Below are 13,011 nucleotides of genomic sequence, written 5' to 3'. Positions count from 1 at the left end.
CGAGTTAGGAGATCTGAGTTGGGATCAGGAGAGGAGCGATAGATCTGAGTATCATCAGCATAGAGCTGGTAGTGTAAACCACGCAAGTTGATTAGTTTGCAGAGGGAGGAAGTATAGAGAGAGCATAATGAGGGGCCCAGGATAGAGCCTTGAGGAACCCCAACAGAAAGAGGTAGGGGAGAAGATGCTAATCCATTGTAGGAGACACTGAAGGAACTATTAGTGAGGTAAGAAGAGAACCAGGACAAGGCTGTGTCACGAAGGCCAAGTGAATGGAGGGACTGGAGGAGGAGAGATCTACAGTGTCAAATGCAGCTGAGAGATCAAGCAGCGTGAGTAGTGAGAAATGATTGTTGGCTTTAGCTGTTAAAACGTCATTCATTAGTTAGTTGGGTCAGGACAGTTTCAGTGGAGTGTTGTGGCTTAAAACCAGATTGTAGGGGGGTCCAGCAGGTTATTGTCAGAGAGGAATGAGGTTAGTCGATTGTAGACTAGGTTTTCAAGTTCTGAAGGAATAGGATCAAGCTGGCAGATGCTAAGGTGAGAAGAGGCCAAAGGTTTTGAGACTTCCTCGTCAGTGACAGGGGTGAAGGAGCACAGGAGAGACTGGGGAGTGTGGAGGGTGGTGGAAGTCTAGGAGGGGGAAAGGGGAAATGGGAAAGAAGAGTGTTAAAGGTGGAGAAAAGTTGTGCCAGTTTTTTAGAAAGGGAGTTAATGAGTGAAGTTAAGTATTTTTTTTGGGCTTGGGAAAGGCTGGTGTTATAGGAGCGCAGGGCAGATTTTGCAGGAGTAAGCTCATTAAGGGCAGTGGTGAGTGTGCTGTAGTAGACAGGGGTAGCCAGTCCGGGTCTGATCCCAACAATACATTCTCGCAGAAATCACAGCTGAAGATGGTACATACCGGAGCTTAGAATAGCATCTGGCAGCAAACACATTCACACAAGCACAGGAGCTTTAGAAGGATACAAGTTACTATTCCAGGTGTGCCCCATCCCATCAAATCATGTGATGTCTAACAATAAATTCCCTGATCCCACCCTCTGACAGCTCCCAGATGGAGCCCAACACCTTCCAACACAAAACTGTACCCATCCCAAGCATTTCACAATGAATAGAGTTAGGCAATTAGGAAGTCAGCAGCACAACAAGATATACAGGGTAGCAGAGTCTGGCAGCACTCGTGTATAGCCTGTGCTAATGGGTACGAATGTGTCCCCCAGGCCAGAGCCCATGTGTAAGGAGACGCAGCAGCCAATGGCAGGATCAGGCACAGTAGCAGCACAGGTAGTAGCCACAAGTAGCAGCCCTAGAGCCTAGAAGGAAGGCAGGTGCTTGTGGGCACAGGAAGTTCCACAGTACACACAGAGCAGTGCATTTGGCTGTGGGTGACATGTCTTACCTTGCTGCGGAGTTGCCCTGAGGTGGACACTTTGCGGATGAGTTTCTGCGGCCCCTCATGCTCCCCCTCGCTGTCAGAGGACTCATCTCCCGTAGGGACTCCAGGGGCCACCGTAGGCTCCCTCATTGAACCGGACATCTTGTCGCATTCCTGCTGGGAAAAAACAAAGCAGTCCGTGTCAGCCGGGTTCACTTCTCCCCTTTTACCGGCCAGGGACACAGCGGAGCGCCTGGCAGCCATCTTCGACCGACACCGCCCCCATTCCATTTCCCCCGCCCCTGGCTCAACCCACGTACCGAATTCTGTCCAAACTCGCACCGCCCCTTTGGTCATTAGCCCAGCCCAAGCTTTCCACTGCCACGCCCATATACGTCCCCCGCAAACTCAGCTGGGCCGAAGTACGGCACATGCCCCGCCCACCTCCTGCCTCCAGGATTCTCCCGGCCCCACCTCACATTGCCCGCCCTTAGCCCAATAATATCAACCGCGCCCTGAGGTAATGACAAGCAAAAGTGCGGCTTATAAACCCCTCCAGAGGGAACATCTCCTATTCAGGCCCCTGATATCCGCTCTGCCCCTCCCAAATACCGGCTCCCCGCCTCCCGCCCCTCCCATCCCATGTCAACAGGCTCCAGTCAGCGGTCGGAAATGATCAACTGTACAGGATCGCCCCCTACCTATCCCGGGCATCTGAGGAAATGAAATGCGACTCTGCGATTATTCTGCGCCTAAGCAACGCGTTTATCAACACTGGGCAAATTTGCCCATGGGCAGTTACATATAGCAACCAATCAGTGATTAGCTTTTTGAAGCCAGCTGCAAGTAGAACAATTAATGCAGCAATTTGATTGGTTGCCATGCATTACTGCCCATGGGCATATTGGCCCAGTATTGATAAATCCGAGGACAGCATAGAGCCATCAGTGCGTCCTTTCTCCCATGCCCAGTGAGCTTTCCCTAGAGATGGTCACTGCCCAAATATCATTTGAAAAGCGGATACATGCAAGCCTTGGTGTTTCTGCTCCGACACAAAGTGGTGAACTGCAGCCCTTTAGGGGAAGGATGTGCCAGCAATGACTATTGAGCAAGGGAGCTGGAGCCCAGCAGCATTCACTTTTTTACCTGCCCTTTAATCAGTCATATTTAGGGTTAGGGGTAAAAATCTGCACCTTGGCTTCCAGGCACACAATGGCATCTCTCTCCGACTCCTGCTGCCTACAAGACCAGCTTCAGGTTCAATAAAGGCAAATAAAAAGATACCGAGCTAAGAACTTAATATAGGGGAAAAACTAATTAAATTACAAGTAAATCACTCACAAACTAAACTGATATCCCTATTGTCCCAAGTGCGTTGCAGGTCAGAATAAAAACTCTTCAAGACAAACCTATTCTTGAATTACTAGGACCTAAATGGGCTCACAAATTATAAGATTCCAAATGCCATGTGCTTGAATGCTATGGATCTTCTGTGATGGAAATCAAGTGACATCATTTTACAATAAGCGATATGTTGCCATCAACTGGAAGTCTATGAAAGATTCCATATAATGAAAATAATTATATACAAGAAGATCATAGCCACTTATTGCTTTCATCAGCTGGCATTTGCCAATCGATAGGTAAAGTGACCATGCAATGGATTATGACTAAATCTAAAATTTGTAGCTTTATTTACTAAACTGAGCCAGCTGAAATGTTGTTCACACCTAGCAGGTTAGGAACACGTTAGGTATGCAGCGCAAACAAGACTGGTTAAGTAGAGAGACAAATGGAGTGGAGCAGAAGTCAGAAAGAAATGAGAAAAGTCTAGATATTTTGCCAAGTTCCCTGTCTCAATAGTGAGTACGACTTGTAGGAGTACCTAGCACTTCATTAAAACCCATATTTTGCCATTTAGTTATTCATGACTAACACAATTTTCATCATGACAAATACATTTTCTGTGTTGTGATAAAAATGGTTTTAGTGGGTTCATCTCTTAAATGGGTGGTTCACCTTTTAATTAACATTCAGTATGGTGTAGACCAGTGATCCCCAACCAGTAGCTCGCGAGCAACATGTTGCTCTCCAACCCCTTGGATGTTGCTCCCAGTGTCATCAAAGCAGGTGATTATTTTTGAATTCCAGGCTTGGAGGCAAGTTTTAGTTGCATATAAACCAGTTGTACAGCAAAACAGAGCCTCAATGTTGGTTGACAATCCACATAGGGGCTATTAAATGGCCAATCACAGCCCTTATTTGGCACCCCAAGAACATTTTTCATACTAGTGTTGCTCCCCAACTCCTTTTACTTCTGAATGTTGCTCACGGGTTTTAAAGGTTGGGGATCCCTGGTGTAGACATTCATGTTCTTAAGCTATTTGCAATTGGTTTTATTTTTTTATTTTCTGTGCTTTTTCTTTTAATTATTTAGCTTCAGCAGCTCTCCAGTGTGGAATTTCACCAGTCAAGGGCCAGTTTATCTTAGCAACCAGGCAGTGGTTTATATGAGAACTGGAAGTGAATAGGAGAGGGCCTAAAGAGAAAGATAAGTAATTTGAAAAAATAAAATAAAATGTAAAAATAACAAAACTGTAGCCTCACAGAGAACCTTGGTTGTTCAGTTCAGTGACTCACATTTGAAAAATGGCAATAGACAGAAGAAGGCAATCAATTAAAAAATGAAGAAAGCTAAGAATAGGACAATCTACAACACACTAAGGGTCAGGGAACACGCTCAGATTTGGGGAGATTAGTCACCCAGCGACAAATCTCCTCTTCTTCGGTGGGGGGCGACTAATCTCCACGAACCGCCGGCTAGAATCTGGCACCCAGAGTGTTTCGTTCTCCGAAGTCGACTCACGAGGAAACATGAGGCGACTTCGGAAAACAACGCACTCTGAGTGCCATCCCGTTGGCGATTTCCATTCTAGCCAGCAAGAGGCAGTTCAGGGAGATTAGTCGCCCCCAAAGAAGAGGAGATTTGTCGCTGGGCGACTAAACCCCCCAGAATCTGAGCGTGTGCCCTGACCCTAAAAGTTAAAATTGTTAAACGACCCCTAAAGTCAATGTCTCTTTAGACAACCACAACACAGTGGGGCTGATACAGTTTCAGCTGTCAGATTTACATAGGAGCACAGCAAAAGAGTTAGACATTAAACACCTACAGTAGATTATTTAAACTAGAAGTATCGCTGTACCCATGGAGGAAACATATTTTGCAGTATATGTCGGAAAATTCCCTATACCATTCTTCTCATTAAATGAATAGCTGTGTATTCATTTAAGTTTTAGTTCCAAAAATGTAATATATGAAACTAATATATGGAAGTTTAACTTAAATAAACACAAACTCCAAAAAACAATGGCATAATAAATACTGTTTGGCATGTACAAACTATATATGTGAGCGTGACATAGCATATGAAGAGCGGAATTACCCTAAATTGGGACTGCCAATTCTATAACAGAGGGTGTGCCCATATGTATTTTGGCCCCATTATATTTCAATCTGATAAATTTCTCAATCTGAACAACCCCCATGGGTAACCTAGTCCTAGGTACCTAAATCTGTGGCTCTGACACACATGATAAAAGGGTTATAAGTGCAAAGGAAAGTACCTTAAACTACTGATTTTATAGTCTTATAATACTTGCCTAAAGGATTTATATGGCATTATATAAAAAGACTCACACAGAAGTGTGTAATCCTATGTACCAACTTTTACAATACAATGTTATTTTTAACATCCAGTCCGCACATATACGTATGCTTCCTTTGTTGCTTCACATTTTGTGTTTTAAATCGCATTTATAATATTCAGTGACACCTGTTTTCTTTTTAAGAGGTTTGTTGGGATGGAAAACAAAATGAATAGATTGCCCAACATTGTATTTATAAAGTCATTATAGCTAATCTGGAATCCAAAGCTGGTATTGTTTACCTTTGTTATATTATTATTATCATCAACAACGCTTGTGTACTTAAGGTAGAGCCAACAGAACAAATTATTGTGGCTCCTTCCTCATGATCTTCGGCAGTAGTGATTTCACCACAATTGTTCTCATGAAGGTGATTACAGAGGTAGTGTATTGTACGTGACAAAACAGCCATAGACACAGTGGTGGAACTACGGGGGGAGCAGAGGGTGCAATTGTACCAGGGCCTGCACCCCTGCGAGCCCGCCGGCAGTTCTCGCGAGCAAAAAAAAACAAATTGCTTCTGGAGGGGGGTGTGCGGACCTAGCTGCGCAGTCTGCATGCGGGCTCGCCTCTCCATAGTTATGTTACTGCATAGACAGCATGTTGCAGATATGCTTTATGTGGGAACTTTAAGGAAAAGCTCACTTTCCCAAGAACACAGGGAGACCCATTTATCAACATTCGGATTTTTGTGGTTTCAAAAACCACGAAAAAACAAGTTCTCCTGCTGAAAGCTCACGAATGGATGTTCCTTCACTTTAAACTCCTCCCTACATGAAAGTGCGCTATACACTTTATGGGGTTATTTACTAAAGACAGATTTTTTTTCTGGTCGGAATTTTAAAGGGGAAAAACACAATTTTTTCATAGGAAAATTTCGTTTTTGGGCATCAAATCTGAAAGATAATACAATTCAGATTTTTTTTTTTTACGATTTTATCAAATCTTTTCTCACACCGGATTTTTTTCTTGTTAATTTACGGATATATATGGTAAAAATGTTGATGGAGTTTGGTCAAAGTGGTTTTAAGGAAATAGTGAGACATTTTGTTAATTTTAGTAAATACCCCAAAAAATGTAATGTACTGATATATGGGGTAATGGAGTAACGATTGACAGAGTCCAATGACCCAGATCAACCAACCAAAACTTGTTGAAAAAAAACTAATTTTTTACCATTGCAGGCAAATATTTTAACTGGTTAGATGGTCTAATATCACTCCATCTGCATATTAAAGGAAAACTATACCCCCCAAACAATGTAGGTCTATATTAAAAGATACTGAGTAAAACAACTCATGTGTAAAACCCTGCTTCATGCAAATTAACCATTATCATAATAATATACTTTTTTAGTAGTATGTGCCATTGGGTAATCATAAATAGAAAATTGCCATTTTAAAAAATAAGGGCCGCCCCCAGAGATCGTAAGATTCACCGTGCACACATACAAACCACATGTAAGGTCACATGAGCCAATTAACAGACAGAGTTCTGCCTTTTGCTTCCTCACTTCTTCCTGTTACAGTTAGTGTTGTAGTATTTCTGGTCAGGTGATCTCTGAGGCAGCACAGATAGAGTCACGAAATGGTGGTTCAAGGCAAGAGATGTAAAAGGGCAATATTTATGTAAATATATATTCCAGTTTGGTAAGATTCTTTAATATGTCATTCAATTTGATATAAACTATCTGTTGCTTAAGTATTCATTTTGGGGGTATAGTTTTCCTTTAAGTAAATTTAAACATCGGAAGAAGCCTTTCTCATACTACAAATGAAGCACTACTGTATGTCTAAAGTACTACAGCTGAACAAAAACAATCATATTAACCCTTTGTATGCAGAAAGGTTTTCCGCAACTGATAGCGAGCTTCAAGGTAATTTTTGACTTGCACAGAATAAATAGGAACCTGGAAATTCAGAATCTATAGGGCTGGCATTAACTTTATATACATTCTTTGCTCTGGGGTGTGTAAAGGGATAACTTTGTAATATCTAAACACATATTAACTGCTAAATCAGAATAGTATACAGTGCAAAAATGAGAATTTCATTCAAAATAAAAAACTAAATAAATACACTCACTACAATGTATAAGTTCTTAAAGGTGCAGGAACACCAAAAAATAAAGTGTTTTAAAGCAATTAGCATCTGATGTACTATTGTCCCGCACTGGTAAAACTATTTTCTTCAGAAACACTACTAATGGCAGAGACACACTCTCAGATTCGGGGAGATTAGTCGCCCAATGACAAATCTCCTCTTCTTCAGGGCGACTAATCTCCCCAAACTGCCTCCCGCCGATTAGAATGTAAATCGTCGGTGCGATGGCAATCGGTGAGCTTGCTGTTACTGTTCCTACAAGAAGAAGTGTGGGATAGTAAAATCTTTTTTATACTCCAACATTACACCATACAAGAGGTGGGTACTTAGTGGGCCGTGATTGGCATCTACATTTGATGGCGCAGCATCAAAAAGGTGAAGAGTTGTATAGTTCCTTATAAGGGAAGTCTATTTAGTTTAATTAACCCCTGAGGAGCAGTGTCACAAGAGAGAGAAAGAGCTTTATTCTGCCTCTTAAAGGAACAGCAACAACAAAAATTGAAAGTCTTGAAAATATAATGTACTGTTGTGCTGCACTGGTAAAACTGGTGTGTTGCTTCAGAAAATCTACAATAGTTTATATAAACTAGCTGCTGTGTAGCCATAGGGGCAGCCATTCAAAGCTGAAAAAGAAAAAAAGACACAGGATACACAGCAGATAACAGATAGCTCTTTAGTATACAATGTGATTCTTCAGAACCTGTTATCTACTACATATCCTGTGCTTGAATGGCTGTCCCTATGGCTACACAGCAACTTGTTTATATAAACTACTGTGGTATTTCTGAAGCAAACACACCAGTTTTACTAGTGCAAGGCAACAGTACATTATTTTATCGTTTCTTTAAAACACTTAAATTTTTTGGTGTTACTGTTCCTTTAAAGACGTTTCCCCCACCTCCCTCAACGTTTTTTATTAGGTTTGTTTGGGGAACTGACTGTGATTACAGTTTCTGCTTGTTACCACCGTCATATTTTCCATCCATTTGTTTAAAAAAAAGGACACTGTAATACTACTCTTACCATCCTTATTACCTAAGCCCATTTCCTCTTATCAGTAATATAAGCAGTGTTGTCCTACAGAACTATTCCTGGCTCCTAAGTTATTATATAGCATGTGGCCATAAAATATATACCATGCATCTGTTTGCTTTCAGCACTAGAAGGATGAGAACATTAACTAAACCTGCCTCTTCCCCACAAGACATATCTCTTGCATATGAAAGAAGATAACTGAAATATGACCAGGGCATTTTAATAATCTATCGTATTAGCTCAGTATCAAAAATACTGCTGTGCCACTTGTTACAGTGATTACTTTCCATTTCAAAAAAATAAAAGTATTTTAATCCAATCCTATCAACTAGAGAACGGAAGTGCAAGCTAATATGTAGTGTAATGTGTGTGGTATAATTCAACTTCATATGGAAATATTTTCTGAGATCCATAGTCTGTCTATTTGTATTCATATGGTGATTGCACTGGCTGACAATGTATATATCTGGTTACTGTAAAGAAGTAATATAAAATGACTTCCATTTTCTCTACTGATCAGTGGCACCAGCGGCCAAACCATAATAAAATAAGTGAATGCCAAGTAGGCTTTACTAATCAATACACTGGAACAAAGTACAGTGGTGTGAAAAACTATTTGCGCCCTTCCTTATTTCTTATTAGTCAAAGATAACACAAGTAAACACAAAATGCAGTTTTTAAATGAGGGTTTTTATTATTTAGGGAGAAAAGAAATCCAAACCTGTGTGAAAAAGTAATTGCCCCCTGAACCTAATAACTGGTTGGGCCACCCTTAGCAGCAATAACTGCAATCAAGCGTTTGCGATAACTTGCAACGAGTCTTTTACAGCGCTCTGGAGGAATTTTGGCCCACTCATCTTTGCAGAATTGTTGTAATTCAGCTTTATTTGAGGGTTTTCTAGCATGAACCGCCTTTTTAAGGTCATGCCACAACATCTCAATAGGATTCAGGTCAGGACTTTGACTAGGCCACTCCAAAGTCTTCATTTTGTTTTTCTTCAGCCATTCAGAGGTGGATTTGCTGGTGTGTTTTGGGTCATTGTCCTGCTGCAGCACCCAAGATCGCTTCAGCTTGAGTTGACGAACAGATGGCCGGACATTCTCCTTCAGGATTTTTTGGTAGACAGTAGAATTCATGGTTCCATCTATCACAGCAAGTCTTCCAGGTCCTGAAGCAGCAAAACAACCCCAGACCATCACACTACCACCACCATATTTTACTGTTGGTATGATGTTCTTTTTCTGAAATGCTGTGTTACTTTTACGCCAGATGTAACGGGACGCGCACCTTCCAAAAAGTTCAACTTTTGTCTCGTCGGTCCACAAGGTATTTTCCCAAAAGTCTTGGCAATCATTGAGATGTTTTTTAGCAAAATTGAGACGAGCCTTAATGTTCTTTTTGCTTAAAAGTGGTTTGCGCCTTGGAAATCTGCCATGCAGGCCGTTTTTGCCCAGTCTCTTTCTTATGGTGGAGTCGTGAACACTGACCTTAATTGAGGCAAGTGAGGCCTGCAGTTCTTTAGATGTTGTCCTGGGGTCTTTTGTGGCCTCTCGGATGAATTGTCTCTGCACTCTTGGGGTAATTTTGGTTGGCCGGCCACTCCTGGGAAGGTTCACCACTGTTCCATGTTTTTGCCATTTGTGGATAATGGCTCTCACTGTGGTTCGCTGGAGTCCCAAAGCTTTAGAAATGGCTTTATAACCTTTGAAATTGAACTCAGGTGTGATAAACCACAGTTAAGTTATTTTTTAACAAGGGGGGCAATCACTTTTTCACACAGGCCCATGTAGATTTGGAGTTTTTTTTTCTCCCTTAGAAATGGCTTTATAACCTTTGAAATTGAACTCAGGTGTGATAAACCACAGTTAAGTTATTTTTTAACAAGGGGGGCAATCACTTTTTCACACAGGCCCATGTAGATTTGGAGTTTTTTTTCTCCCTTAATAACGTAAACCTTCATTTAAAAACTGCATTAGTGTGCAATTATGTTATCTTTGACTAATAGTTAATGGTTTTTGATGAGCAGAAATATTTAAGTGTGACAAACATGCAAAAGAATAAGAAATCAGGAAGGGGACAAATAGTTTTTCACACCACTGTATATACCAAGATCCTTTTAACTCACTGATTTTAAAGACCTTTTAAGTCAAGTGGACCTGTACAGTAACAAACACTGTACATGTACTTCCCAATAGAAATCAATCAATCAATCAGAACTTAGTTTTTAACAGTCTACTTCAACTTAGAAAATTAAAGCAAGATCAACAGTGCTTGTGCAATTTAATACTCATGTACTTGATGATCCTCACACTTTTATTAACATCAGACATTTCAGACTATGTGAACACCTGCAATCGGATCATCATTGAATCAAAGTGATTTGTCTGCACTCAATGACTTCAAAATCCATCAGTGGATAGAAATGCTTAAGAGCACTCCTTTTATTGAAGCTTGGTGGTTGCATTCTGCTTTAAAACGCCTTGGGACTTGGGACATCTATTCATACTTGGGCAGTGCTAGGCAGAACAGATTTGTGACTAGTGCCCCTCCTGTGTGCAATAGACACATGGCATACTCGGGGCAAAGGAACAAGGGACAAAAATATACTGCTTAAACCATTAAAATTATATTATATAGTGAATAAAGTATCCCCTCTTGTAAAATATAAGGATATTATAAGTTACCGAGGAGTTTCATGACCATATAAAAACACGAGACCGAAAAATGGTCCATCCAAAAAGCATTGATCTTTGTACGCTATAAAAAAAAATAGTTGTTAGAAAAGGGGAAACTGTTAACTTGCAGCTTAAAGGGAAATTCACCTTGATTAGCAAAACCCCCAGAAATGTGTACAAACTTTCCATAACCTGCCAAATTATGTAAAATGGACATGCTAATTAGGAGGTGTGACCATAAATAGGCGACATAGATATCTGTGTAGCTTTAAACCGATGGACAACGTTTGGGCAGTTGAACTCTGGTAATCTGTAGTAAGTAATTGCTGCTATAAAATTTGCTCTAAAATTTGCAGTGAGGTATGTTAATAGGTTTTAAGAGGATTTTTTTTGTCATGCAAGTATATGCCTTTTATTTTTTAGAGGGAAAAAATCTAACTTTTGACAAAACCTGTCAGTTATATGGCTCTATGCTACTTGAGCCCTGGCAATTAGAGGGACACATACCTGAAACAAGGAAGTGTTTTACAGAACAAATATGAATTGACACAGTTCTAGTTGTGTTCAGCATGCCCAGTCCTGAATTAGCAGGAGATGCAGCTTCCCAAATACCCAAGTTAATGTTCTTGGCTACACAAGAATTTCTTCAGTCACATTCTGGAAAGGTTATTAGTTCAAATGACACTGTTATAATGAGGCACACTCTAATAGAGTCAAAAGCAGGTCCATTCACCCCTACAGCATACACCAGACCCCTGAAAGTGCCACAATTCCTGCTTGCACAATTGCTAATGGCTAATTAGCATTTAATTGAGATGCATACTGTACTGCACTTATTTATTTTTCAGCAGTATGTATTAAATTGCAAACTAGCATGGGGAAGATTTATGTGTCATGAGCTAAATGAGTAAGATCAGAATTATAAAGAAACAAGATGTTTTTTCAAAATACCTTAGTTATAAGTATTCCGAAAAACATATACCATGTTAAATATTGTCAGATCATAAGACAGTGCTGTATTTTAGGTTTTGGTTCCACCAACATTTTGGCCCTACATAAAACACCAAAATGTAGTTTTCCCCTCTTACTCCTTTCAACTGACAGCACCACCAGAGAGTTAGACCAATGTTGGGTCTGAAACGTTGCTTGCCCAGGACACAATCCATAAAGAAAGGCTTTTAGAAAAGATTTTCCCTCTGGTGGTGCTGTCAGTTGGAAGCATGTTTAATAAGCGGATGAATGTGGCCATCGTGTGACCTGCACCCTTTGTTCAGTATATGAATAAAAAGGTGCTGATAAGAAGCATTTTAGTGTATTACACAATTACTCCTATCACAGCCTAATTTTACTCCTTGAAACTAACAACAAACTGTAGAACTGGCAATCTTCCTTTCTAGAACAAAAGTAGGTTGCACAGTGGCATCAAATAAGGTCCAGTATTACTCAAAAATTATTATATAGTGAATGAAGTACCACCTAATGTAAAATATAAGGATATTACAAGTCAAGTTAAAACAAGAGAGCTTTTATAAAGGTTATGGAACTCCGTGACTTCTAATATCCTCATATTTTTCAACAGGCGGTATTTTATTATAATACATTTGTTTCAGTGAGTCATGTGGCAGAAACAACATCCCTAAGCACAGATGAGAACCGACTTAACTAAAAACACTGTTAATATATATATATATATATATATATATATATATATATATATATATATATATATATATATACACACACATACAGGATATTAATAGCTTTTGTCAGTGGCGGAAGTACCGGGGGAGCAGGGGGTGTGCGCGGACCAGGGCCCCCCGGCAGTTCGCACGCCGCTTATTACCGGCCAGTTCCAGGCATACGGAGGGGGGCCCGGCTGCTCGTCCTGCGCCAGGGCCCGCCCCCCTCTAGTTACGTTTCTGGCTTTTGTGTATTATCAATTAATAATTTACAAATTGTCCTACTACCACTGCTTTTGCTTTCGCACCACCTCACTTGTTCTTAACCTAGGACCACTTCACATCTAAAAAATAGATTTTGATAAATGTAGATAGATTAAGATAAATGTAATTAATCTTTTTTTTAGTTTTGTTATATAGATAGAGAGTACCCCAAAGG

At 40.4% G+C, this 13,011-nt stretch overlaps 1 protein-coding gene across 7 annotated transcripts in view; it reads right to left on the bottom strand.

The window, feature by feature from the left end:
* LOC108709786 (diacylglycerol kinase eta) overlaps window positions 1–13,011 on the bottom strand; it is a 127,874-nt gene that overhangs the window by 106,966 nt on the left and 7,897 nt on the right. For 3 of the 7 annotated variants that reach the window (XR_001934689.2, XR_001934690.2, XM_018249931.2), the window contains exon 1: window positions 1,400–1,680. Coding sequence is in view for 5 of the 7 variants with exons in the window: in XM_018249931.2 (XP_018105420.1) it covers window positions 1,400–1,666 (267 nt within the window). In the remaining 2 variants the exon portion in view is untranslated. The other 4 variants (XM_018249934.2, XM_018249933.2, XM_018249932.2 and 1 more) reach the window with 4 other exon arrangements.

This window comes from Xenopus laevis, chromosome 2S, assembly GCF_017654675.1.
Source record: "Xenopus laevis strain J_2021 chromosome 2S, Xenopus_laevis_v10.1, whole genome shotgun sequence".
Taxonomy (NCBI): Eukaryota; Metazoa; Chordata; class Amphibia; order Anura; family Pipidae; genus Xenopus; species Xenopus laevis.
This window is presented reverse-complemented; position numbering and strand designations above follow the sequence as displayed.